At 60.7% G+C, this 26681-nt stretch overlaps 4 protein-coding genes and 1 long non-coding RNA gene across 10 annotated transcripts in view; 3 read left to right on the forward strand and 2 right to left on the reverse strand.

The window, feature by feature from the left end:
- Window positions 1-14135, forward strand: part of FBXO27 (F-box protein 27) — a 17419-nt gene extending 3284 nt beyond the window's left edge. For 2 of the 5 annotated variants that reach the window (XM_051989066.1, XM_051989068.1), the window contains exons 2-8: window positions 1779-1903; window positions 3256-3377; window positions 12688-13024; window positions 13110-13221; window positions 13297-13392; window positions 13485-13623; window positions 13768-14135. In XM_051989066.1, coding sequence (XP_051845026.1) covers window positions 3372-3377; window positions 12688-13024; window positions 13110-13221; window positions 13297-13392; window positions 13485-13623; window positions 13768-13911 — 834 coding nt within the window. In that variant the 5' untranslated portion in view covers window positions 1779-1903; window positions 3256-3371 and the 3' untranslated portion in view covers window positions 13912-14135. Of the gene's footprint in view, window positions 1-916; window positions 1904-3255; window positions 3378-11720; window positions 11946-12687; window positions 13025-13109; window positions 13222-13296; window positions 13393-13484; window positions 13624-13767 lie in introns of those variants that run through there. The other 3 variants (XM_051989065.1, XM_051989070.1, XM_051989069.1) reach the window with 3 other exon arrangements.
- Window positions 3077-7944, reverse strand: ACP7 (acid phosphatase 7, tartrate resistant (putative)). Its single transcript, XM_051989074.1, is given in 12 exon segments — window positions 3077-3142; window positions 3348-3485; window positions 3618-3689; window positions 4340-4407; window positions 4633-4690; window positions 4797-4904; window positions 5150-5264; window positions 5588-5650; window positions 5925-5943; window positions 5946-6047; window positions 6194-6376; window positions 6678-7944. Coding segments are annotated over 12 exon segments (1431 nt in total). The 5' UTR covers window positions 7117-7944.
- A 2110-nt stretch (window positions 14136-16245) lies between the features above and the next one.
- Window positions 16246-20656, reverse strand: MRPS12 (mitochondrial ribosomal protein S12). Of its 2 annotated transcripts, none has more exons than XM_051989073.1 (3): window positions 20554-20656; window positions 20079-20155; window positions 16246-16660 (listed from the first exon to the last, which is right to left on the reverse strand). In XM_051989073.1, exons 2-3 carry the CDS (start codon window positions 20125-20127, stop codon window positions 16281-16283), a joined length of 429 nt encoding a protein of 142 aa, XP_051845033.1. In that variant the 5' UTR covers window positions 20128-20155; window positions 20554-20656; the 3' UTR covers window positions 16246-16280. The 2 variants fall into 2 exon arrangements, with proteins under 2 accessions (XP_051845033.1, XP_051845032.1); XM_051989072.1 differs by lacking the exon at window positions 20554-20656 and adding an exon at window positions 20299-20547.
- LOC127556151 (uncharacterized) lies at window positions 16676-19384 on the forward strand. Its single transcript, XR_007952359.1, has 2 exons — window positions 16676-18168; window positions 18727-19384. It is a non-coding gene; the product is annotated as an uncharacterized LOC127556151 (long non-coding RNA).
- Window positions 20657-20845: 189 nt separating the features above from the next.
- On the forward strand, window positions 20846-26660 carry SARS2 (seryl-tRNA synthetase 2, mitochondrial). The gene is made up of 16 exons (XM_051989061.1): window positions 20846-21151; window positions 21770-21865; window positions 22873-22902; window positions 23039-23179; window positions 23259-23313; window positions 23921-23984; window positions 24185-24290; window positions 24532-24579; window positions 24812-24920; window positions 25013-25058; window positions 25172-25259; window positions 25370-25479; window positions 25729-25822; window positions 25906-25998; window positions 26157-26222; window positions 26314-26660. The coding sequence occupies exons 1-16, from the start codon at window positions 20867-20869 to the stop codon at window positions 26437-26439; spliced, it is 1557 nt and encodes a 518-aa protein (XP_051845021.1). The 5' UTR covers window positions 20846-20866; the 3' UTR covers window positions 26440-26660.
- The last annotated feature ends 21 nt before the right edge of the window (window positions 26661-26681 follow it).

A 26681-nucleotide genomic window follows, 5' to 3' on the forward strand; every position in this document is an offset into this window, starting at 1 on the left:
GCTCAAAAAGTTATCAAACTGTGCATACCCTTTGACCCAGCAGTGTTACTACTGGGCTTCTATCCCAAAGAGATCATAAAGAAGGGAAAGGGACCTGCATGTGCAAGAATGTTTGTGGCAGCCCTGTTTATAGTGGCCAGAAACTGGAAACTGAGTCGATGCCCATCAGTGGGGGATGGCTGCGTAAATTGTGGTAAATGAATGTTATGGAATATTATTGTTCAGTAAGAAATGACCAGCAGGATGATTACAGAGAGGCCTGGAGAGACTTACATGAACTGATGCTAAGTGAAATGAGCAGGACCAGGAGATCATTATACACTTCAACAATAATACTATAGGATGACCAATTCTGATGGACGTGGCCCTCTTCAGCAATGAGATGAATCAAATCAGTTCTAATGGAGCAGTAATGAACTGAACCAGCTACACCCAGTGAAAGAACTCTGGGAGATGACTAAGAACCACTACATAGAATTCCCGATCCCTCTATTTTTGTCCGCCTGCATTTTTGATTTCCTTCACCGGCTAATAGTACACTATTTCAAAGTCTGACTCTTTTTATACAGCAAAATAACTGTTTGGACGTGTATACTTATATTGTATTTAACTTATACTTTAACATATTTAACATGTATTGGTCAACCTGCCATCTGGGGAAGGGGATGAGGGGAAGGAAGGAAAAATTGGAACAAAAGGTTTGGCCATTGTCAGTGTTGTAAAATTACCCATGTATATAACTTGTAAATAAAAAGCTATAATAATAATTTTAAAAAAAAAGTGCCAAAGCAAGATTTTCAAGTATAGTGGAGCATATTCCTTAATTGGGATGATCTGAAAGATCTGGGGCTATTTGTTGTATTTCTTTCATAAAAGCAATAAAAATGTTTTGCAAATATTGTTTATTTTTTTATCATTTTAAACCTTTTTTTTTTGGGGGGGGGCAGATGTTTCATAATGTACATTATATATTCTCATAGATTCACAGAATTTCAGAGCTGAAAGGGACTTCAGTGTCCGTCCATTGCAACCCATACATGAAAGGAGGCCCTGCTTTGAGAAAAGATACATAGTTTGCATAAATAAATAAATATTACTTAGACTGGAGATGTGTGTTTGGGAGGCTCGAAAGGCCCTTACAACATAGCTCACATGCCTCTTCTAGGAAGATTTCCCAATGCTTGGCACGTGGAAATGATTAATTATCTGCTGATTGAGCGAATGTGGAGAAAGACAGCTCCCCATCAATGCCCACGGGCCCCTCTTGGAGCCTCTCCTCTGGGCCGCTCATTTGTTGGTTCATTCATTCAGCAAGCATTTATCCAGCCCTTCCCGTGTGTCAGGCTCTGAATAAACACATGAGCTATTTGAATGACATTGGTCACGATAAAGCGCATTCCCCGGTGTGAATCATGATTTCCTCCCAGAAGCTCTGGGAGCAAGTTTGGGAGGTAAGGCAGGGATGGCTGATCCCTGTTTACAGATGTGGGGAAACTGAGGCTTGGGGAAAGGGACTTGGGGGAGAAGAGCAGCTCGGTATAACAGAAAAGTCACCGGGGGTTAGACTGGAGGACCTCTGAGGACCGTTTCCTAACCAGCGCCAGGCCTAGTCAGAACCAGCGGGAACCTCAGAATTGTCCCGTGGACAGACGGAGATATTGAAGAGCTCGATCTTGGAGGCTGGGGGATGAGGAAGCAAGAAGGACTCTGGAACCGGGAGACCTTCCGCAGGAGAGGGGATTCCCAGAAATCTTATTTGATTCCTGCTTGTTGTGCAGGTGAGGAAATGGAGGCCCAGAGGGAAGGACCGAGGTGACACAGAAAGCGCACTCTTGCATCATTCTGCTGTTCTAAGCCTTCACCAACGGCTCCAGTTGGTACCACCGGAGTGCTTCAGATACCGGTAGGTCTGAAAACGAGGGACGCTGGGGCCGGAAGCCCTCCACCAGGGCATCGTGGGGAAGGGACCTGTTTGCTGATCCACTGAACCTCTTTCTGCTAGTGTCGGAGCTGAACTTGGTGGGAAGCAGGCCTGCCCGACACAGCCTCAGGCCGGGGTAAAAGTGGGGAGCTTCTTTCGGGCAAGAATAACCAGATGCTTAACCATTGGGCAGAACCTTCTGGCCACCTGCTCGTACAGCGCTGGCACGGCGCCCCTTCCCTTAGGGGGCCCACGTTCTGTAGATGAATGACATAAAAACGTATTGTCACGATGGTCAGGAGCCACGTCATTGTCCTTGTCTTGGTTGAGAGTGGGGGTTGAAAGTCCCAGGTTCGAGTCTCCCCTTAGTAAGTCCAAGCTCTATAACTCTGGGCTCCTGGGAAATACTGGAGCAGTTGCTGATCTGATTTATCTGGCGCAAAGTTTCCTCACCAGGAAAAAATCAATGTGAAGGATATAAATGAAGGGTACAAAATGTTCTCAGGATTCAGGAGAGGAAGAGGAGGGAGAGGAGGGGAAGGGAGAGAATCGGGGAGGGCCCCCTGGAAGAGGAGGCTCCTGGAGCAGAGCCTTAAAGAATGGCCACCACTCCCACTGGTGGGGTTCGGTATCCCTAACGGTGTGTCACAGAGGCTGGGATGGAGGGGGGCCTGCAGAGGTCTGAATCGGCAACAGGAGCAGGTGCAGAAGGCAGGAGACTGGAGGTCCCCGAGTTTGAGGTTCGTCCTGTGGGCAGTGAGAACACAGAGGATTGACCCCCTTCGGGGAGGGCTATGTCCAGAGCGTGAAGGAACTTCCTTTAGCCCCTCAGGACAAGCTGAGGTCCCTTTGGGGATCCTGAAATCCATGACCATGCAGCAGAAAACAGTGGCAGGCTTTGGGAAGGGTGGGCGGTGGAGCCCCTGGCCGAGGTCGGCTCCATGCAGACACTCCCTCCCTCCCTGTTCCCATCTCGGCTCCCTCGCCGGCTCCTGGCAGCAGGAAGGAGGCCCTGCGCCCAGAAGCTAGACAGGGACCCCCTGGTCTTCCCTGCCCTCCGGGATCCCAGATGCAGAAGAGGACTCCGGCCTCCTGGACGGAGGCCAGGCCTTGTCCACCCTTGAGCCTGGGACCACATTTTGGGCTCTGGAGTTCTCAGAGGTAGGTCCTGCGGCCTCGCTTGGGTCTGACCAGCCACACGTCGTCCACAATCTTCCCATCCTGAAAGACAGGGACAACCGGCCTCCAGAAAAGGCCCGACCTCACTCCCCTGCCCCCCGGCACCAGCTGCTTAGCCTGGGAGCTGGCACCTAGCTTTCTCTTTGTCCTTCTAGGAGCCGACGGGACCCAGGGGCTGCTGGCCCTCAGAGGTCCCAGCTTCTGGGCGAACGCGGCCTCAGGCCGGTCCAGCCTCGCTGCTACTGACCTGATCATCAGACACCTGCTGCAAATGGAGGTGGGTGCCATTGAGAATGTGCAGGCGGGTAAAGCCGTACTCCTTCACCCTGATGGCGCTCCAAGGCCTCGGAAAAGGGCTAAAAGGGGTCAGCAGCTCCTCACAGCCCTGCCCAAAGAAAAGAAGGAGGTTCGGTTCGGTAGCAGGCCCAGGCTTGGGGTGGCCCCTTCCCCCTGAGCACCACGGACAGCAGCCTCCCTCCCCCGCCCCCCTGGAAGCCCCTGCCAGGGCTCTGCTCACAGCAGATCCTGTGATGATGTGAATAGGTCCTCGGGGGTTGGTGTAAGGATTCTCTCGGCTTCCGTTATAGACCTGGGAGGAAAGTCCAGAAAGGGAGGAGGGTCAAGTGAGGAGAAAGACAGGGCTCCCCGGAGCAAATTATGGTGAACCTAGGTGTCCACACAAATCGCCAGCAATGGGTTCACCCAGTGGTATGCAGGCCATCATCTAACAACCAGCTCTCCAAACCCCTAACAACAGACACAGCCAGAGGTGTGCTGGCTAGTATTTAACAATCAGCTCTCCAAATCCCCAGCAATGGACTCAGCTGGTGGGTGTGCTGGCAAATGTTTAACAATTAGCTTTTCAAAAACCTTTTAAAATTTTAACCAGCATTATTATTAAGATTTTCTCCATCAGCAAAATAACAACTCAAACCTGGACTTATAGCCATTGCTGATTTCTGAGATATAAATCCACTGTAAATTTAACCATTAACTCTTACCAGCACACACCTGGGCTGAGCCCACCTTATTCCTCAGCAGAGAAAGCTTGGGGGGGGGGGGGGTAAAGGGTGAAGAGCACCAAGGCTCGGAAAGAGATGCATCCCCTGATCATTTGCCAGCTGACTAGCAGAAGGCTTGGGGTTAGGCGCAGGGAAGGCGCGCTTAGTGGGGCGATGGAGCAAGGGGGCTCGGAGGTGGGGCCAGCGAGAGCCCAGCTTGGTCCAGATCGCCCCTCACCTGGTAGTCGTAGATGGGCCAGAGGCGCTCGTAGGAGTGTTCATGAGCCCACAGCTGCAGGTCAACTCCTGTGGGGGGAACAGCAATCAGCAGGCCCGCCTTTAGCCAGAGGGGGCTAGAGAGCTTGGCCCTATGCAGCAGGGTGTGGCCTCCCCTGGGAGAAGGACCCCCCCCCCCAAGTGTGCTCTCCCACGCCGAAATCGCTCGCTTAGCTATTTTTGTATGTGCTGATCACACCGCCTGGCACACAGTAGGGGTTTAATTATTGCGTGCTGATTGAAGAGGGTGGCTACCGTATTTGTAGAAGAGATCCTCCAAGCCGTAGCGACCGCCGGAAAGGCCTTTTCTGACCTGGGAGTACAGAAGAAGTGGGGTTTAGAGCAGGACCCCCAGGCCCTACCACGTGTCCCACCAGCCCACTCCTCTCAGTCAGACTGAGGACGGCCCTCGCGCCTACTATGCTCTCGTGCCGTGTACAGTCATCCAGGTCGGCGTTGGAGCAGTACATGGGACGGTGCCCCATCGTTATAATCCACGGCCTCAGAGCCCGGTTGTTGTTGGCTTTCTGGCGGGAGAAAGGAAGGGCGGCTGTGAGGCTGGGGCTGGGGGAGCCTTCCCGAGAGCCAGCGGGGACTTCACCGGCTAGGACTCCCCCATAAAGGAGGGGCCTCCCAGGGACACATATGGGCTCCTGAGAATGTTGCAAGCTGGCTGGCAGTGGGGAAAGGGAAGGTGAGAGACGGCCCCGGCCCTGAGACTGCCAGCAACTGCTGCTGGGCCCCTCAGCTCCGGGCCCCCTTCCCAGCTCACCTGCAGATCCCTCTCCAGCCAGCGGAACTGCTTCTGAATCAGGTGGCGTCCATAGTGGAGGAAGAAATAGACTTCAGTGGAGAAGGAGATGATGTGGGCAGGCCCCAGGTCCCAGCTGCAGGGAGAGGGAAAAGGAATGGGGGGAGATGGAAGGTATCGGTGATCAGGCCCAGCTCTGTCCCTCCCCGGTCAGGGCAGCCGGGCCCACAGGGGCCAGTCTGGGGCCCACAGAGGCCAGCCTTGGGCCCACAGGGACCAGTCTGGGCCACAGAGGCCAGCCCGGGGCCCACAGGGGCCAGCCCGGGGCCCACAGAGGCCAGCCCGGGGCCCACAGGGGCCAGTCTGGGGCGCACTAGGGCCAGCCCGGGGCCTACAGGGGCCAGCCCGGGGCTCACAGGGGCCTAGCCAGGGCCCACAAAAGCTAGCCCTGGGGCTCACCTGTACCAAAGTCCTTCCGTGTCCCCCGGCATGCTGAACCGCGCTCGGTAGTTGGAGAAGTTGCTGGGTTGGGAGAGAGGGAGGGAGGTCCCCGTCGGCTGGGTGACGAGAACCAGCAGTGACCCCTCCCCGCCTCCAGCCCACAGCCCGGCCACAGTTGGGAGCCCATCCTGCTGGTCATTGTCTTGGGAGGGAAGAGGCTGAGACTGGAGGGGAGCCTCCAGAGCCATGGTGGGATGAGGCAGGCCCCATCAGGGAGTCCCGCAAGCCCACGCAAATACGCTCCCACCACAAGCCCACACAGATACCCCCCCCCCAGGGCCCACCCCCTCCTCACTAGCGCTCCTCGTGGTTCCTGGGCACGTCATGTAGGGGACCGAGGCGGCCACTGGCTCGATGAGCCTCATGAAGGTATCCCCGACTCTGGCGTTGTCCTGGTCCATGTTGTAGGCAAAGTCTCCTGGGGGAGCGGGAAGGAGGGGGCAGTGGTGAGGTCTCAGGAGCCTGCGCTACCCCCATCCCCTCCTTGGCCCTCGCCGTCCCCGCCCATCCGGCCTCGTCCCGCAGCCCGCCAGCCCCATCCCGCACCCCTGGCCCGCAGCTCACCCACGTGCAGGATCGCATCATACATGCCCTGCTGGGTCTCCCTCCGAAGGCGGGGCAGAGCCTGCGGATTGTCAGCCCCCATGTCCCCAAAGACAGCCAGACGGGGGCTCCAGCCGGGCCCAGACTGGAGGGCGCGGAAGCGAAACCTGCGGCTCCAGCCCTGGGCGCTGCCGCAGCGGTACACTGAGGGCCAGAGCAGGAAGAAGAGAGAACGCTGGGTCCCGGGCCCTGACCCCTCTCGCCCACATTCCTGCCCGGCTCGGCCAAGGGTGGGGACCCAGCATCCTGCGGCCATTACACAACACTAATTACAACTGAATGGAATCAGGAGGGAGAGGGGGGAGGGGGTGGGTCAGTCTGTCCCCATTCTCTGCCAGGGCTGGTTCTCCTCTCCTGCCTCCTCATCCCCGGACATCCCTGGGCAGGAAGCCTGAGCTCCTCAGGGGTCTCTGCCCGGCCCTCCCCAGTCCCTGAACCCCCTCACCGTACTGGACCCCCGGCAGCAGCCCCCTCAGGGTGACGCGGTGCATGTACAGCTTCCGTCTCAGGATGCCGCCGTCCACGAAGAGGCTGGAGGTGCCTTGGGCCCGCAGGGGCAGAATGCCCCCGATCTGCAGCCCAAACTGGACCTCCGAGGCAGCTTGCACCCACGTGGTCCACATCACCGTCATGCAACCAGGTTCCCCTGCAGGGAGAGCGGGGGGAAGGGAAATGGAGCGGGCCCAGCAGTCAGGGCTCCGGCTCCCAGGCAGGCGGGCTCTGGCCAGACGCGAGGCCGGCTCTGTGGGGGGGCCTGGGTACTCACCTGGGTAGGACAAATGTATTTGTTCGGGGTTAGCCTTTCGAGACCCATCAGCCCTTGCACCCCCCAAAAGGAAGACAAAGAGGAGGCAGAACCAGCTGGGGCTGGGGCCGGCAGCCATACTGAAGGAGAAGGGAGCCGGGGGGTGTTGCCAGGTGGGATTCGGCCGGGTCTTTGATCTGGATGCAGGAGAGAAGGAAGGACGCTCTCAGGGCCGGCTTGTCCCCCTGCCACCCCCGCTCCCCCAGCTCTGCTCTGACTCCCCACCGGCCCCTTTTGAATTTGAACCCTTTCTAGGGCTCCCTAACATCCCCCAAGTCCTTCCCTTGGCTTCCCTCTTTCTGTCTTTGCCACATTCCCAGACTTCAGGGTCCCTCTTCCATACGTCCTTCCCCAAGATGCTCCAACTACCCCTGCCCCCCCTTTCTCACACTGAGCCCTCCTCCCTTCTCCCATTTCAGGCTCCCACCTCCCCAGCCCTTCCTCCCCATCTCCTCCCTGCCGGCATCCTTCCCCAGCTGCTTCTCCCAAAACAAACCTCCTTTCCCAGTACCCTTGCCCGAGAACTCCTGGACTCCCTGCCCCATCTCAGGTTCTTCCCTCCCAGAACTAGTCTAGAACCTTTCTGCCCCCTTCCCTTCTTGGTAGAAGGAAGGGGAGAGGCTTGAATGGGAGGAGGAGGAGCCAAGCAGGAAAGCCTGGAGGTGCTGGGAGGTGGCACATGGCTGGCTGTGGAGCCCGGCTGGGGGTCCGGCCTAGCCCGGCCTGCTCTTCCTGTCCACCCTCACTTACCCCACTGGCAGGAGTCACTGTCCGGACCCGGCCTGCCCCAGGCCTCTTTATGGCTGCTGTTCTGCTAGCCTGGGGGTGCAGCTGATAGTAGCAGCTGGGCTCTCCGGGGCTTCCAGCCGCCCACGAGCCCATCCCAGCACTGGAAGAAGCCAGGTCTGGGATGATGGGCTCCTCAGACAGCTAAACCCCCAGGTCTCACTGGTCGGGCCGGTTGGGGGAAAGGGGCACGCCCACCCACCCACCCTTGGGGGTGGATCCAAGGGAGGGACCCGAGCCCCAGGAGGTTTGGTGCTCCTGCTGGGGAAGGCTGAAGCTGCTGAGCTTGGGGTGGGGGGAGCAGAACTTCCCCTAGCTGATTTGCCTAAGGGAAAGATCCCCGCTCCACCCTCATTCCCTCCTAGAAGCCAGAAAAGAAGCAGGAGCCAGGGAAGAAAATCCAGGAGAACTACTCACCTCCCTTCCAACACCCCGAAGCCAGAGTAGGTCAGTGGGCCGATTACAATGTCAGTGTGGGTTAGACCCACCCAGCCCCAAGTGGGGAAAGGGCGTTAGCTGGGCACAACAAGCAGCCTTTGTGAACCAGGCGTCTGGCCCCAAATCCGGGCCCCAGATGGAGACTGGAAGATCCGTCCCCCACTCCCAAGCCTGGCCCTATTGTCCCAACTCATCCCAGAAGGATGAGCCAGGTTGGGGGGGGTGACTCATCTCTCTCTCTCTTCCCCCACCCCTCCATCAGTCACTGTGTCACTCATACTTGTAATATCAGAAAGTTGTGACAAGAGGAAGTGCCGACCAGGGGACGCTGCCCGAGAGCAACCCCAGGAGGAGCTCCGGATGCTCGCCTCTCGGAGCTGGGCTGGCTTCTGTCCCCGGCCCTCCCCGCAGGGACCGCCGACCCTGATTCCGAGGCCCCATTTGGAAGGCCCCCGGGAGCCCCCTCCCATGGAGCCCCTTCCTCAGGATCTACCCTCCTGATCCAGACCTGTGATTTCATCAGGGTGTGGGGAATTCCTGACACAATCAGCCCCTCGGCACTCCTAGGGAACTGCCTGGGGCACTAAGTGATGTGACTTGCCCATAGTCACACAGGCAGGATGATTTTTCCTGTAATCATGCATTGCCCTTTATCACGTATCACACCCAGAATCCCTGTCTTCCTGGACACCGACTTTCCAGCCTCTTTGTCAGGCGGCCCTTCGGTGGTCTTGGGACGGTCTCTGCTGCCTCTCTGGGATAGCCCCCGGCATCTCTGGGCACACCCAACTCTAACATGGCACTGGCCTGGGGGGGGAGGCTGTGAGCGTGCCCAGTTTGCCACCCACCCCACCTGCAATCCACACCGTGGCAGGGCCTCTGGCCACTCACGGTCGGTGTTGGCCGGGGGGAATGGCTGAACACCCGGCCTACAGCCCTGGCTCCTCGGGTGCTCTGGCTCCTCGGGTGCTCTGGCTCCTCGGGTGCCAGGGCAGGGTCCTGGGTGCTGTCCCATGAGGATCCTCCAGCGCTGAGGAGGACAAGGAGAGCCTCCCAGAGCTGCTTCTCTGGCCCCAGGAGTACTTCTGGGCTTCATTTGTACAACGTAAGGTAACTTTTGGCCGTGTCACCAGCATTTGTAGTGGCCCACGGCAGGGCTCATCATTCTTACGCCCAAGTGCTGGGCGCTGTGAGGCAGGGGGGCAGCCGGGAATTCTGAAGTCAGAGGCCAGGAGCTCAGGTTCCATCCCTTGTGCTGACCTGTGCAGGCTCAGGCTGGTCGTTCCCCTTTCGGAGCCTCGGCTCCCTCAGCTACACAGTGAGGGGCTGGGCCAGGGGGAGTGCGTGTCCCTTCTCCTTTGGGTGTTTGTGGCGATGGGAAAAGGGCCTCCAGGAAGGCCCTGGGATCTCCAGGCTGTCCCCGGTTCTGAAGAAAGGAGACTAAGGATGCTCAGGATGTGCAGGGAAAGACGCTGGATTCAAAGGCACCTTTGTGAGTTTGGAGTTATAGCCCCTAACTCTCTCCTCTAAATGCCCCGAAAGCCCTTATGGCTCTGACCTGTGGCCCACGCGTGGAGGGGACAAGCAGGGCTCCCACTGTATGGCCTTTTCCTTTTGCAGATTTAATGGCCTGACCCCCTGAGAACTGAAGAGTCACTTAATTTGTTAGGATTCTTACAAGTGCCTAAGTCAGTGGGAGGGAGAGAGACAATAATTACCTAACTTAGCATGGGTCAGGATGATTGATCCGATCCTATGAGCAGCTGTTCTGGGCCAGAACTTGAAACAAGGCACCAAGTGGAATCGAGGAGACAAGGGTTAAATCAAGTTTGGCACTGATTTAATCCTACAACAAATGATGGTTTCGCAGAGATAGAATGATTGGTGTGTACTCAGTGTGGGGCATATAGGCCAGAAGCCTCAGGGCCAGAAAGGACTAGAAGCTCTCGGAGGCCGAGACAGATTCGTGCCATCTTCCGCCTTTGTGCTGGCTGGGGGCTGAAGCACAAACCTTTGGATTCAGAGACATTCGGGGGGAGCTGCAGGCAGAAGCTGGCAGAGGCAAGGCCTAGCGGCAGGAGCTAGAAACCGAGGAGAGAGACGGGCCTCTGGGAAAGCTAACTGGGCCCAAGGAAGGAGACGAGACTTGGAAAGAGAAAGTAAAGGATTTGGGCTTTAATCCCTGGCTGCACTGGTGATTGGGCACTGAAAGGAAGGCTGCCTCCAGAGACGCCAAGAAACCTGCTCCCAGAGAACATTACACTTTAGAGAAGAACATTACATTAATTGGCCAGGAACAACCAGTAATAGCCGCACTCATTGGTGCTAATTGTCCATGATAAAAGTAGTTTCCCAAAAGGCAGTGTGAGCAAATGACATCTTTGGCAATTGAACCAAGATTTCTCCTCTCCCCCTCCTCTCTGTCTTTGTCTCTGGGTGTCTCTTTCTCTCCCTCTCTTTGCTTTTTTCTCTTCTTTCTCTCTCTCTCCCTGTACTCCTCCTTCCTCTCCTTTTAACTTTCTCTGTCCCTCTGTCTCTATCTCCCTCTCCTCTGTATGTCTCTATGTATAGGCATCTCTATCTCTTTCTGTTTCTCTCTGCCTCTCCTCTTTTCCCTCTTTTTTCTTTCTTCTTCTTCTCTGTTTCTCTTTCCCGCTCCCCTTTCTCCTTTCTCTTTTCTCTCTCTTTCTCTGTCTCTCTCTCTCTGTGTCTCTTTCTCTGTCTCTCTCTCTGTCTCTGTCTCTCTGTGTCTCTCTCTGTCTCTCCTCCCTCTCCCTCCCTCCCTCCCTCTCCTCTCTCAGCAAGGAAGCCTTAACCTGTCCTGTTTTTCTGACTTTGGCTCCCCTCCACTTATAGACGAGGAAACCGAAGCTCAGAAAGCGAGATTTGCCTAGGCCCACAGGTAGGATTTGGATTCGAATGCAGGTTCCGGGGCTCCTCCCGCTGCTCCCCACTGCCTCCCAGGAGGATGCGATCCCGTCGGCACCACGGGGAGACTGACCTCCTCTGGGGCATGTGGATGGTTCGCAGACAGTGACTAGAGGAACATTTGTGGAGTGTTCGCACCCGTCGTTAACTCGGCCGGGTCTGATGTACGCGGGATGACGTTAACATGGCCGTGCGGCCCCCAAAGCCGGTTCCACGAGGAGCCCGGCACGCTCGTGTCCACGTGCTGGGCCGAGGTTTCGGAGCGGCCCCGAGCGCATCCCCGGGCGGGGGCTCTGCCCCGATCCGGGCCCATCTGAAACGCGCCGCTGCGTTCTTTGGAGGGACGTTCCCCGACAGCGTGGGCCCGACGGGGAGCCCCCAGAGCAGCTCCCCCCGTGGAAGGAAGTGGGAGCGTGTGGCCTTCGGAAGGCCCGGAGGGCCACAGTGGCCGCTGGCAGACTTCTGAGGGGCTGCGGGCGGGGGTGGGGGTTAGAAGGCAACAGTTGGTCCTGGGCTGCGAGGGAGGGGCAGGTGATGTGCCGGGAGCCGGGGGGAGGCCGAGCTCTCCGGCGATGGGCCGGGCCCAGGGAGCCGTCCGTCACGGGGATCGCTCACACCTTAAGCCCCGGTGTGTCATGAGCTTCTCGGGAGTGAGGAGGCAGGGCCGTTTGTCTGTCTGCCCCTTGGCTCCTGCCAGCGCTCCCAGCAGCCCTTAGACCTCCCCAGAGCTCTGCCCGTTCTCCTCAGGGCCTGATGGTGAGCTCCTCGAGGGCAGTAAACGCGGGTTTCCCTTCCTCTGTACCGCGGGTACAGGGCCTCACACAGGGCCGGCCTGCAGTCAGAAATTCAGATCCCAGCCTGAGACCAGCTACGAGACGCTGGACGAGCCACTTAACGCCGCCCGCCTCGGTTTCCCCATCTGTAAAATGGGGATAACGGCAGCACCTGCCTCCGGAGGTGGTGGGGACCGAACGAGCCGACTGGGAAGGGCTTAGCCCGCGCCTGGTGCACAGCAGCACGATGCGCATGTTAGCTGTTAGGAGCTTTCGCGCCCTGAATTCCAGGTCCGGACCGTCAGCGCCGGGGGCGCGCGGTCTGGTGTTACAAGCAGCGACCATGTCCGGCCTGTTTGGCGCGTTCTGGGCTCGGTTTGATGGGGGGGAGGGGGGGACGGTCTCCGCTCAGCCCCCAGTCCCTTTTCCTGTGCGGTTTCTTCCAGGGCGGGGCTCACAGCTCCCTGGGCCGCCCCCCAGCTCTGGACCTGTAAGTCCCGGGGGCCCGAGGAGGGCTGCTCCCCAGGGCAGTCTGAGCAATAGGGACACGGTGACAATGAGGGCTGAGGGGAGCGAGTGGGGGAAGGGGATGCCCGCCGCCCCCCTGCCGGGGATGACGGCTGCCCAGAGGAGCTGGAGGCAGCGTGAGGCACGGGGAGGGCCCCCGGGGGGCGGTGCCTGAGCCATCTCCTCGCCCTGGTCCCTGAGCAGTGGTTTCTTCCCAGGGGACCAGCCTGGGCTCCGCTCCTGGGCCGGAGCCAGAACCGGGGCCGCCCGTGGACCTGAGCTCCCTGCCTGTGGAGGTGTGGCTGCAAATCCTGATGCACGTGCCCCCCCGGACTCTGGTGACCCGATGCCGGGCCGTGTGCCGTCAGTGGCGGGCACTGGTGGATGGACCAAGACTATGGCGCCTCCTCTGGGCCCAGGCCAAGGATGCTCCAAGCCAGGCGCTGCTTGTGGCTACTCACCGCTGCCCGCCTGCCGCCAGGCCCTGTTCCTGGGCCCGCCTGGGCATCCTGGGGCCCCTGGCTCGGAACCTGCTGCAGAACACCTGCGGGGAGGGTGAGTGAGCTCCGGGGGGCGGCCCCCGCGGCTTCTGCAAACCCCCCCCCGCCCCAACCCACGCCCGCCTCCTTGGTGCCCACAGAGGGGTTCCGCAAATGGAAAGTGAAAGACGGCGGAGACGGCTGGAACGTGGAGCGGAACCTGAGGCCCGTGCCCGGGGCCCCGGCCCAGACCTGCTTCGCATCTTCCTTCAGGTGAGTCCCCCCCGAGTCACCCCCCCTTGAACCCCCTGCTTGGGACAGCGGCCGTCACTGGGGCTCCCTCCCCAGGTGGTGCCAGAAGCGGCAGGTGGTGAACCTTCTCGCCCAGGGGCTGTGGCCGGAGCTGCTGGACGACCCCCGCGCAGAGATCCACGTCAGCGACTGGTCAGTCTCCCACCTCCCCTCACAGGCCCCGGGGGGTCAGTCTTGGTGTGGGGAACATAGACTGCCCTGCGGGGTTCTCCCCTTCCCTACAGGTGGGGCGCCCGAAGCGACTGCGGCAGCCAGTACTGGCTCCACGTCAGACTGGTGGCGGCCAACGGACGCACCGTCCTGGCCAGGTTTGATGCTGAGCCCGAGCCCATCCCCTGCCCCAATGACAACCCCTACCTGCAGGTGCGCCCTCACAGTGAGGGGAGGGGGGGAGGAGGGAATGAGGGGGGGAGGCAGGAGGAAGTGGCGGGGTGGGGGGGAGAGGCAGGAGGAAGCTGAGGGGGCCCCAGGAGCTCCGGGCCCCAGCCCCCCATTCACCCTTTGCAGGTCTCCCACGTCTTCACCAACTTCCCGAACGGCGTCCGTTACGTCATTTTTGAACACGCCGGCAAAGACACCCAGTTCTGGGCCGGGCACTATGGCGCCCGCGTCACTCACTCCTGCGTCAAGGTCTACTTTAGGGCCCCCTGACGGCCCGGGACCCTGGGGAAAGCCACACACACCCCCTCCCCTCCGGCGCTTCCCTCCCTCCCCTCAGCACACTTCCCCTCCCAAGGGAGACCCCCGTTCTGCTCGGACCCTCGGAAAATGAACCAGGAAGGGGAGGGGATGGTGGAGAAAATTAAGGGGGTGGAGTAGTGAGGGAAGCGTGCTCAGGGCAGGCCAGTAAATAAATGTTCAATTATCAAATTAAACGCATCTCTACCCGGCGATGCAAAGAGCGGCAGGGATTGCACACGCAACTTCCGTTGGGCCCATTTTGGGGGTTAAGTGACTTGCCCAGGGGGTCACACTGCTAGGAAGTGTTAAGTGTCTGAGGCCGGACTTGAACTCGGCCCTCCCGATTCCGGGGCCGACGCTCTCTGCGCCGGGCCCCCAGCTGCCCCCAAGGACCCTTTTAAAACATACATGTTAAACTGTGGCCACGACCACCAAAGTGCCGTTTGCCTCTGCCCCCTCACAACGTCTTTCTGCCCCGACTCTGCCTTTTGTTTGCTGTTTGATTCACGATTTCTTTTCTGCACGGGCCGGTCCCCGGCCTTCCCTTCTCAACAAACAGGCACCGTGGTGTTGCTAACCAGCCCCTTCGTTTTGAGCCACATAGCTAGACACGCAGGTGGGTTTCTGCTTTAATAAGCTTTTATTGAAGAGAGACACAATGCAGCCAGTATTGCAACGGGCCGCAGCAGCCGGAGAACAGAGCGGCCTTTCAGAAGTCAGGTTTCAGGGGACACCAGACACAGACAAGCCTCCTGTCTCCAGATCACGCCCTCTGACCTTAGGGATCCCCTGGGGCTCTTTCCCAAGCTTCTCTTCTTTCTCCACACTCCCTTACTTGGTCAAACCCCAGCTCCCGGGACCTATTTGCCAAGCCCAGGCTGAGAGCTCTCCAATCTCCCTTTTCTGCCCCAGACTCCCCACTGACCCGCAGGTTGCAGCTCCAGCCGCAGGCCAGGGAAGAGTCTGCAAACGGAACCTGTCCCTGTCCCCCCAGCCCCTTCCCTCTCACTGGAGAGGTAGCGCCTTCCTCCTCCCGCCACGTCCCCAGTCTCCGTATCCCAGGTCCCCTTCTCTGCTGGCGCTGCCAGGGCCCGGTGCTGCCCCCACCAGCCCAGGCCAGGATCATCCCGATCCCTTCTCCAGACACTGATGGGACTGTCCCACCTCGGCCCTCCCCGGGCGGCTCCCTATCACCTCCAGGATCCTCTGCTTGGCACTTCAGCCCCTCCGATTTTCCGGGCCTCCTTAAGGCCATCCAGAATCCCACTTTCCACAGAAGCCCCCCCGCCTCCCTTCTAAGCCTTTCCTATTTATCCTGCATAAACGTGCTTGCTTGGATCTCCCGTTAGGCTGTGAGCTCCGGGGGGCAGGGCCGGCACCGATGGACCAGCCGCCCCCCGAGCTGCTCATGTGCAGGGAGGCTTTGTCCGCTCGTCTCTGTCCCCGCCTGCCCAGCCGAGCCCGAGAGCCTGAGGGGCTCCCATCTGGGAGCTTTCAGAGGCCGGGCTGGCCATGACAGAGCAGGGGTGACAGGGACTTCTGGAAAGTCCCACCGGCAGCCCGTTGGGTAAGATGGGAGGGACACAGCTCGGGGGCAAGGGCAAAGGCGTGGGCCGGGCCGTGGCCGGACCAGGAAGGGCTGCAGAAACCTTCGGGAGCACTGCAAGGTGCCAGGAGGAATCAGGAAGTTTGGAAAGGGGAGAGAAGCTGTTGATGGCCCCTTTCCGAGCCTGCTCTTCCTGCGTGCCCATCCCACACCAGGCAGCCCAGCCCTGAGCTGTCCCCAGGGACACCCACAGTCCTCAGCTGGTCGGGGCCGGGGACAGGCCCAGCAGGAGGAAGTGGGGAGTGCTCCGGGGCGACGCCGGGAGGAGGTGGGAAACGCTTCCTCCAGGTGACCCCAGGCGCTCCAGGGTCACAGCACCGCACCCCTGGGCCCCCAGGCCGTGCCGGCCTCTTTGCCGTCCCCGTCCCCCGGCTCATACCCCACTGGGGACCCCCCACTTCTCCAAACCGCGCCCATTCTCCCAAGGTCGAGCCTTCCTGGGCCAAGCCCAGCTCCGCCCCCTCTGAATCCAGACTTGGGCCTGAGCCCTTCACTGAGCTCCAGGAGCAGCCAGGATCTCACTTCCCAGGTAAGCGGGGGCTGCCTCCGCTGGTCCTATGTCCCCTCACGCCCCCATCCAGCCTGAAAGCCCCCTCTCTGGGCCTCAGTGCTCCTCACCTGTAAAATGGGGGCAGCGCCTGCCCGGCCCATGTCCCGGGGCGACCGCTGGGGCAGAAGGAGAGAGAAGCACACACAGGGAGGGTCGTACAATGGTGTTATTTGCCCCCGGCCCCTACCGCTTCTTCTTCTGCACGTGGCCGCAGTCGTGCTTGCCCCGCACCACCTTGAGCTTGATGCCGGGCAGGTCCTGCGTGCGGCCCCCCTGCACCAGCACCACATGGTGCTCCTGCAGGCCGTGGCCCTCGCCCGGGATGAAGCAGACGGCCTCGCGGCCCGTGCTCAGGCGCACGCGGCAGCACTTGCGATTGGCCGAGTTGGGCTTCTTGGGCTTGCGGATCATGGTCTTCAGCACCACGGCCTTGAGCTGGGGGCAGCCGTTCATGGGGCCGGGGCCGGCCAGGGGCCACTTGGGGCGGCCCTGCCGGTGCATCTGGTTGAGCGTGGCCATGGGGCGCTGCAGGTTCCGCTGCATCTCCAGGGCCAGGCCTAGAGCTGGTGCAGGAGAAGGGGAGGGAGGTCTGAGTGAGCCCTGAGTCCCCCTGCCCCCCAATGCCCCCCTCCCCACTCCTCCCCGCCCCAAGGGGAGCCTGTTACACCCCGGCTCCTCCGCCCCCAAGTTCCCCTTCGTTCAAGCTCTGCCCTTGGGACACAGAACCAACCTCCCACTCAGGGACGCTGCAAAGGGGCCCCGAGATGAGCCAGAGAGTCTGACCCTCTGCTATTACTATTACGGGCTCAATCAACAAACAGGAACAAAAGAGAGGCCTGCATGGAATCGTGGCCTCCGGCTACGCGTGACGGGGGTGTGGAATGACATACACAAGAGCAGAACCCAGGAGAGAATTTATACAGCGGCTGGAGCAGCAGGAAGGATGATGGGCAGTGACCTCAGAACTCCCATCCCGGCTCTGAAAGTCAGAGCCCCCCTCCTCTGGGCTCCGGGTGGGCCGATACCTGGCCGACACCCCTTCAGTTAAGCTTATTGGTGATGCAGGAGGGTGTCCACGGGGGACTGGGAGGGCTGCGGGAAGGGGAAGCCGCGAGAGTACAAGCCACATTTTAAAAACGCAGAGGGAAATGCAAGCAGGGCAACTTTGTTACTGCCGGGTTAAATGTGTGGTTTGCTTTTAAAAAACAAACACAGTCCCTGTATTTTACTGGGGCCCGGAAGCTCAGGGGTGGGCTGCCCGAGGTCTCACAGGTAGCGACAAAGCCGGGAGTCAAACCCTGAGTTACAGATCCAGCCTTCTTCCTACCGGGCCATGCTTGGGCTTGGAGTCCCACGTCAGAGGATCGGGGCTCAAATCCCACTATTTACTACTTATCTGACTGAGAATAAGTACCTTGCCTCAGTTTCCTCATCTGGAAAACGAGGGAAGGGATGAGACAAAGTGTCCTGGGAGGCTCCGGGCTCTCCACCCAGGATCCAAGCTGATCCTCAGCTTGTTTTTACTAGAGTCCGGTCCTCCAACAGTCTGAGGGACAGTGAACTGGCCCCTATTTAAAAAGTTTGAGGAGCCCTGTAATCTAAGCCCCTCAGCTTGGCTGTTTCCAGCCCCCTGGCCACACCTGCAGCTTTCCTTCGGCTCAGGCTGCTCCTCGTCATCTGGCTTCCAGCCTTTAGGAAGTTTTCTCCAAACCAGGAAAACATTCTTCTCTCGCCTCCCACCTCCTCTGGGGGACACTCCCTCCCTCCCCTGGTTGGAAGCTGGGAGGAGATCCTACCCACTGGCAAAAGTGGGGATTATTTCATTCTTTCTATTTATGTCCCCAGCACAAGAGCATCATCGTGAGAACTTTAAAAAATACCCAATGATCCACTCAAGTGCCTCCTCCGTGACTCCACCAGCGACTCTTAGAGGTAGCCGGGGGTACAAAGGATAGAGTGCCGGGAAGACACCCAGCTTCAGACTCATACCAATTGTGTGCCATCAGGCGAGTTAATTTCCTCAACTGTAAAACGCATGACACAGTCTCAGCTGGGCTCCCCCTGCCACCAGGTAATCCTACTCTGTCTCCCCAATCATCTCACTCTCCCATTCTCCACAGCGGTTCTTCCAAACCATTCCATCGCCCCTCCAATCTCCCAAGGTTCCCTCTGCCCCTCATCATCTAGATGGAAAACCTTGTCTCGTTTCACAGAAAAAATTCAGGCCATTTCCTGCGAGCTCCCTCTTTCCCCTTTTTCCTTATCTCCTATCACTCAGGTGCCTTCTGCCCCTCTCTCCTTCCCCTGCCTCATACGATGAAGAGGCCCCCTCCCTTGCCAAGGCTGACCCGTTCCTCATCCGCGTGATCCCATTCCATCCCCTCCCCCACAGACGGAGCCCCGAGCCCCTCCGTCTGAGACCGTCCTGTCTCCCGAGCACCACAATCCCTCCCTGTCTGCTGGCTCCTTCCCTCCTGCCTACAAACACCCCCATGTCTCCCCAAACCGGAAAAATCCCTCGTATGATCCTTCCGTCCCTGCCAACTACGGCTCTCTCTCTCTCCTGCCGTTTGCAATTAAGCTTCTCGATAACAGGAGTCTCTGTTTCCTCTCCTCCCTCTCTCCTCAGGCCCTTACAGTCTGGCTTCGCTCTCTCCAAACCCACGGATTCGTTGCCAAATTGGTCGCCCGCCCCGAGCCTCCCCCCACTCCTCACTCGGTCACCAAAGAGCTTTTCCTAAGACTCAAGTCTGAGCACATCACACACGTCTGTCCCCCTTTAGTCGATAAACTCCAGAATTAAACAGAAACGCGTCCAAACCTGCGCCCTCCTACCTCTTCCATCCTCTCACCCCTCGTTCCCTAACAAAACGCAGGCTCCCCAGATGGGCCTTGAACAAGACTCTCTTGGCTCTGGGCATTTTCTCTGGCTGCCCCCCACGCCCGAACTCTCTCCTTCCTCCCCTGTGGCTTCTTTTAAGTCCCAATGAACATGTCCCCATCTACAAGAAGCCCTCCCTCATCCCTCTTTATCCCAGTGCCTCGCGTCTTTAACTGTTTCCCATGGATCCCCTACATAGTTTGCTTTGCATTTATTTGGTGATTTCTCGTGCTCCCCATTCGATTTTCAGTTCCCTGGGGGTAGGAACTGTCTCTCGCCTCTTTCTGAACTCTTAGAGCTTAGCGGCGACTGGTACATATCGGATGCTTATAAATGGTGCTTGATAACAACGGCCCCTCCCCGGCACGGCCATTATGAGAATGGAATAAAATACTATTTGTGAACAGCCCTTTGCCCTGCGCCTTAGTAGGTGGCCCGCAAAAGCTCATCTTTCCTGTCTCTGTCCTTTTCTTATCGTATACACAAAAGCTACGGGCACCTTCCGAACTATGCCTTTTTTTTGCAGAGGCAACGGGGGTTAAGTGACTAGTCCAGGGTCACACAGCGGGGAAGGGTCAAGTGTCCAAGGTCACATTTTGAACTGACTTCAAGGCTGGTGCTCTACCCACTGCACCACTAGGCCGCCCCCAAACTATACTTTTAAACAAATGCTGGGGGGAGAGAGAACTGGACACAGAGATAAGATCCTAGCTCTGCCACTTGTGTCTGTGGGTATCGTCAGGCTTTCTGGATCTCTGGTTGCTCATTGGTTCATCAAGAATTTAGGGCTGCAGGAAAAAAACTAAAATGGGAACAGGCTCCGGCCTCCTAACTCTTAAATTCTATTGGGGATGTGACCCTAAGTCGGGGAAGTAAATATGAAACTTACACATTTGGGGGGGGGGGGAGGACACCTAGGGGGCATTTTCTTTTCGGAGCAATGGAGAGCCACAGAGAAGGAAGGGTGGAGGGTGGTACCAGGAGATCCTCAAGGCTAGTCCGTAACTTCTCCCAGAGGAGCAGCTGCAGGACTGGGTGCAAAGGGAGCCCCGGGAGTCTCAGCACCCCCTGCCCTTTCCCTCTTCCCTACAAATGCCTACCCCGGCCAAGGGAAGAGTTCAAACGGCTGAAGAGGCTGGAGAATGCCATCCTGACCTTCGGACGCTTTCTGGAGGACCTACGGAGAGAGAGTAGAACCGGGCTAGAGGAGCCCGGGCTCCTCCGCCCACCCAGATCCTTCCCCACCCGGGAAATCCTCCCTGCACTCTGGCCGCAGGCCTTGGGCTCCCACAGGAAGTCCCTCTCCCAGATGAAACTGACCAGGCTCCCAAGCGTGCTCCTGCCCCGCCTCCACCAGGGAAGTCCTTTCTGCTGTCTAACCACAGGCCCAGGGCTGCACACAGGAAGTCCCTCCCCCAGATGAAAGTGACCAGGGTCCCAAAGATGCTCCTGCCCCTGCCGAGTAGTCCTCTCGGTCGTCTAGCCGCAGGCCACGGGGTTGCACTCAAAGTCCCTTCCAAAGCCTGGGTCGCCCCGAGTAGGAGCCCAGAGATCCCCGGAGCTGCCCGTTCTCACCGTCTGAAGCGGGGTCAGATTGACAAGTCTTCCGGATCTTCCAGGAGCCCATTGGCTAGTTGCGACGGAACCTAGAAATGAACCAGCGATTAGACGGGAAGGTTGTCAATCTGTCTTGTTAGGCTCATTTGATTGGACACCATCAGGCGCGTCTCTAAAGCGTCCCCGCTTCATGCTCTCGCTGGGCTCTTTTTTTTTTTTTTAAATTCTGGCCTTTGATTGGCTAATATAGAAGGAAGGCGAATGGTCGCACTATGATTGGTCGCTGTCCCGAGAGGCAGGGCGGGAATTTCCATATGACCCCGAATTCGATATGGCGGCGTCCGTACCGCGGCGATTGCCGAGCTTGTTGCTTTGCTCCCTGCGAAGCGGCTGCCGCCCGCGCCGAGAGACGCCAAGGCCGTGCAGGGAAAGGAACCTCAGTAGCTCCGGTGGGGTCCCGGGCCACGCCCGAAACCTCCTGTACGAGCACGTGCGTGAGGGCTACAGCGCGCGCCCCCAGCTGGACATGGAGAGGCTGTGCGCACACCCAGAAGAGGCTGCGCGCGCCTTGGAGCACCGCAAGGGGGAGCTGAGACCGGCCGACCTGTCGGAGATTGTGAGAGCGCGTGCGCCCCCAAGCCCTCCGCGGGTGGGAGGGGGCCATGGTGGACTATAAATGGGGGCGTGGCTCGCATCCTCTTTGAGGAGGAGAGATGGGAGGGGGTGTCTTCCTCTAGGATACGAGCGGACCTCGATTTAAGCAAACTCTCGCTGTATGGAACTCAATGGAACCCTCCATCATTAAGCATTTATTAGGCGCCTGTGAAAGCACAGATTTCATTCATTGATAGAGACACGAGCACTTGTATACATATTCAGAGCGGGTCCTTTATAGAGTTATGGATCCTCAGGACAACCTCCTGAGGTGGGCAGGGAGGTAGTAGCTCCGGGCCTGCAGTCGGCCTCAGCTTCCTCCTCCGTAAAATGGGAACCATGACAGCACCGCCTCCTGGAGTGAGGATGGGACGATTGTAAAATACTTAGCACAGTGTCTGGCCCACAGTAGGGGCTTTCTCTGGGTTAGTGGGCGTGGCTGCTGCTGTGCCCGGCTCAGAGGGGTTTGTGACTCGGGGCGGCCCCGCGTTCGCCTGCTTCAGCCCGACGGCGTTGTGGCGCCCCCTCTGCCGGGGCAGGTTGGCGCTGGGCTCATTTCTCCTCCTAACGCCCCCCCCAGATTTCCACTTGGCAATCCCTGGGGAGTCTGCGGAAGGAGATCCGGACGCTGGAGGAGGAGAAGGCGGCCGTGGCCCAGCAGATAAAGGCTCTCGTGGTGAGTGCGCCGGCCCCTCTGCCCAGCGCTTCCCTTCGCCGGCCGCCCTCGCGTTCGTACCCGTTTGTCCTGGGGACCCTCGGGATGGCCGAGGGAGGGGTCCCTACATGTAGAACACTGCACGTCCCAAAGAGGCCGGGGGCCGCCCTCAGGCCTGGGAGGACCCGAACTCAGCCCCGGCTCCGTGCCCTGTGCCACAGGTGGTCGGGAGCCCCCGGCGTCGGTGGGAAGGCTCCTGGGTCGGGAGCTCCCAAAATGGGCAGATCCACTCTAAAACCTAAATCGGGCGTGGGAAAGCAGCGGGGGCCAGACGGAGGGAAAGCAGAGACTGGGGGCTGGGGGGCCGGGGGCTGGGGGGCCGAGAACAGAGTCACGTGTTTGGGAGGAGGCAGAGTCGGAGGCTTTGAGCACACTCCTGTCTCCCCCATCACTCCTGGCTGCTTCCGAAGGAGCCCCCCCCTTCTCCTTGTATGGGGGGGGTGGGGGGGGCAGCATTTATTAAGCACTTCATGTAAATGCTGGGTGTTCACAAGCCTCATCCCTGGGCCCACTGGTTCCTCTGCCACCTCTTCTAGATGACGCCCGATGGTTCTTCCCACAAAAACCTCTGTTAAGAAATAACAGGCATTTATCAGGCACCTCCTTCATCCCGGGCACCAGGCTCAGGAGGTCTCAGCGAGGTGGACGCCCCCTCCCCCCATTCCCTCTCTCCTCCTCCCGCCCCCCCGCTCCCCCTCCTCCCCTCCCCCCCAGCTGATCCGCGCCCACCTTGGACCTCAGAGGCCCGGGGGCCTTTCCTGGACTAGGGGAAGGACCAGGACCCGGCCCTCGGGCTCGGAGGCCGCGTCTCCTCCAGCCGCTCATGACGACGCCATCGAGACTGGTCCCGTCCTGGGCTCAGCGAGGCCCGCCGGTCACGGGGCCTGGGCTCGGGCTGCAGGGCCCCCCTCTCTGTGGGCCGGGGACGCGGGAGCCCCGGGCCCAGGATTCTCTGCTTCTCTCCGCAGGACAGCCAGGGCACGGACTCCCTCCAACAGGTGGGGGTTTGGGGCACCCTGGTGGGGGGGGCGGCGGGCCCGGCCTGGCGGGTGGAGGCCCCCCCGGCTCCGGACACAGCTACGGGGGAAGATCCTCGGGGCCTCCACCCCAAGTCCCCCCGCATCCCCGCTGCAGGACCCCGACTATCAGAGCGCCCGGGCCCGGGGAAGGGCCATCCGGACACGTCTGGCCGCCCTCTACGCCGACGAGGCCCACCTGGAGGAGCTTTTCTACACGCGAGCGCTCCGACTGCCCAACCAGACCCACCCCGATGTGGTGCGTCAGGGGTCACGGCAGGGGGGCCCAGGGCAGGCCCCCCCACGTCCCCAACCACCCCCTCTCTCTGCTTTCCCAGCCTGTCGGTGACGAGAGCCAGGCCCGTGTCCTAGAGGTGGTCGGAGAGAAGCCAAGTAAGCTGCAGGGCCCCCGTCCCCCCGGGGCCTCCGGCCTCCGTTCCGTCCGACCGAGCTCCCTACTCTCTTCTCTCTGCGTCCTGGCCCCTCCCCTTCTGTCCGTCTGTCCGTCCGTCCGAGCTCCCCACTCTCTTCTCTCTGCGTCCTGGCCCCTCCCCTTCTGTCCGTCTGTCCGAGCTCCCCGCTCTCTCCCCTCTGCGTCCTGGCCCCTCCCCTTCTGTCCGTCTGTCCGTCCGTCCGAGCTCCCCACTCTCTTCTCTCTGCGTCCTGGCCCCTCCCCTTCTGTCCGTCTGTCCGTCCGTCTGAGCTCCCCACTCTCTCCCCTCTGCGTCCTGGCCCCTCCCCTTCTGTCCGTCTGTCCGTCCGTCCGAGCTCCCCACTCTCTTCTCTCTGCGTCCTGGCCCCTCCCCTTCTGTCCGTCTGTCCGAGCTCCCCACTCTCTTCTCTCTGCGTCCTGGCCCCTCCCCTTCTGTCCGTCTGTCCGTCCGTCCGAGCTCCCCACGCTCTCTGCGTCCTGGCCCGGCCCCTTCCCTCTCCCAGTCTGCACCCCCCTTCCCTGGGCCCCCGCCGCAGACTCTCACGCCGTCTGTCTGTCCCCGCGCAGCCTTCGCCTTCCGCCCGCGGGGCCACTTGGAGATTGGGGAGCAGCTGGACATCATCCGCCAGAAGTGAGAGCCCGGCCCGGCCGACAGCTGGCGTCCGCGGCCGCCCCGGGGGAAGGGCTCGCTCAGCTCCTCTCCTGCATGAATATTTGATCCCTGGGCTGCCTACCAGCTGCCCCTCCCCCGGTTCCCTTTGTTCCCGCCCCGGGGGCCTCTGCGGGGGTGGGGTGGGCGCCCCCCCCTCAGGCCTGGCTTTCCCGGTGCAGGCGGCTGTCCCACGTGTCCGGACAGCGATCCTATTACCTCCGCGGCCCCGGGGCCTTGCTGCAGCACGGGCTGGTCAGCTTTACCCTCGGCAAACTGGTGCAGCGGGTACGGAGACCCCGGGGGCCCTGGGCATGGGGGAGGGGAGACCCTGGGGGGCCACACGTGGCCTTAGAGGACCCGAGGGTGGGGAAAGGTGAGGGGGCCTGGGGAGCAGGGATCCGGCTGCCGACCCCTCCTCGCGCTGAGGGTGCCGGGGGTCCGGACTCTGCACAGCAGGCACGCCCTGCAGTGGGGCAGGCTCTGGGGGCTCCCGGGTCGCCCCTGACCGCCTCTTCTCGGTCCCCAGGGCTTCACGGCCATGACGGTGCCGGACATGCTCCGAGGGGCGGTGTTTGTGAGTGACTGCAGCGGGCGCCCCTGACCCTGCCCTCCCGACCCCCCGGTGGCCCGCTTGGGGTGGGGAAGGGGGAGGGGGAGCCTGAAACCTTGTTGGGCCCTTCACAGAGCTCTGCAGGCTGGGTCCGGCCCCGGAGGCAGCACCCGTGGCGGGGGTGGGGGTCCTGGAGGGTCCCACGGGCCCACCCGGGGGAAGGGGCTCCCTGCCCAGGCGCCCCTCCTCTCCCCAGGAGGGCTGCGGGATGAGCCCCAATGCCAGCCCCTCTCAGATCTACAACATCGATCCTTCCCGGTTTGAGGACCTCAACCTGGCAGGGACATCGGAGGTGGGGATTGCAGGTGAGGGGTCGGGAACGGGCTGGGGGGGGGGGGGGCAGAGGCCAGGGGAGTTCCTCCTCTGAGCTGAGCCATCCGCCCCCCCACACACACAGGGTACTTCATGGATCACGCCGTCTCCTGGAAGGACCTGCCCATCAGGTGACCCCCCCCCCCCATGCACTTCCGGCCTCCGTCCCCTCCCTAAGTCCTGGCCCCCTCCCCCGCTCCCTCCGTCCCCTCCCGGCAGGAAGCCTAACCCCCCTCCCCCGCAGGGTGGTCTGCTCCAGCACCTGCTATCGGGCAGAGACCAACACGGGAAAGGATCCCTGGGGGCTCTTCCGAGTCCACCACTTCAGCAAGGTCAGCCTGGGGCCGGGGGGCAGTGACGCTGACCGCTGCCCTGCTCTGTCCTTCTCTGCCCGCCCCGGGGGCCCCGGTGACCCCTGCCTCTCCCGCCGGCTCGTCCCCAGGTGGAGATGTTCGGGCTGACGTGTGCAGGGACGGAGCACAGCGCGGCGCTGCTGGAGGAGTTCGTGGGCCTGCAGAAGGAGATCCTGACCGAGCTCGGCCTGCACTTCCGGTCAGCGGCCGGGCCTGCCCGGGGAGGGGGGATGTGAAGGGCCCCGGTCAGTCCCGAGGGTCAGCACAGCCAGGAGAAGCGCCCGGGACGCAGAGAGAGACCACCCGGAGCCGAAGCCCCCGTCCGCCAAGGACGCCTTCTGTGGCCCCTGGGGACGCTGGTTCACCACCCTGTGCCTCAGTTTCCCCGTCTGTGAGAGATTGGCGCCTTTTCTTTGCTGACATTCTGAAATTCCGCGGCCGCCCACAGGGTCCTGGACATGCCCACCCAGGAGCTCGGCCGCCCCGCCTACCGCAAGTTTGACATCGAGGCCTGGATGCCGGGCCGAGGCCGCTATGGGGAGGTGAGCCCGGCTCCGGGGCTTGGGGGGCGGGGCTAAGCCCACCGGTCCTGGGCGCCTGCAGCTTTCCCACCATGCTTTTCCAGGTCACCAGCGCCTCCGACTGCACCGATTTCCAGAGCAGGCGGCTTCACATCATGTATGAGACGGCGGCCGGGGACTTGCAGCACGTGCACACGGTGAGGGGAGGGCCCCCTGCCAGGGGCTTCTCCAGGACCCTCCGGATGCCCCGCCCCCAGCCCCCCACCTCCACGGTCCTTCCCTGGCTGCCGCTTCCTCCCCCTCCCCGGGGTTTGCTGGGGTGGGCACGGGGCTAGCAAGCTGCTCCCTCCCCTAGGTCAACGGCACGGGCTGTGCGGTGCCCCGGATCCTCATCGCGCTCCTGGAGAGCAACCAGCAGAAGGTGGGCAGAGCAGAGAATGGGGTGGAGGGGGTCTGCAGGGGACAGGGGAGGGGTCTCCAGGGACCCTCATCGGGCTCCTTTGTCCCGGCAGGACGGCTCCGTGCTCGTGCCCCGAGTCCTCCAGCCCTACCTGGGCACTGACCGGATCTCCGCCCCCACACACACCCGCCTCCGATACATCGGTCCCAACCAGCCCCGGCCCTCCCGGCCCTCCTGACTCCGGCCGCTGAGGGCCCCCTTCCGGGCTCTTTGGCCCTTGGCCGAGGCCCCGCCCCCGTCAGTCCCCTGGATGATGCACTGGCGCGCCCTTCCTTGCTCTGGGGGCTTCCGGAGGGGGGGGCGGCTCAGGCTCCCACTAGGGGAGGAAGACGTGGGGGCGCCCTCCTGTTCTCTCCCCTTCCTGCCCCAGGGGCACAATAAACACCCCAGTCACCCCTGTGTCTGTGTCGCAGTCTCTGA

This window comes from Antechinus flavipes, chromosome 3 (genome assembly GCF_016432865.1).
Source record: "Antechinus flavipes isolate AdamAnt ecotype Samford, QLD, Australia chromosome 3, AdamAnt_v2, whole genome shotgun sequence".
In the NCBI taxonomy this organism is placed as follows: domain Eukaryota; kingdom Metazoa; phylum Chordata; class Mammalia; order Dasyuromorphia; family Dasyuridae; genus Antechinus; species Antechinus flavipes.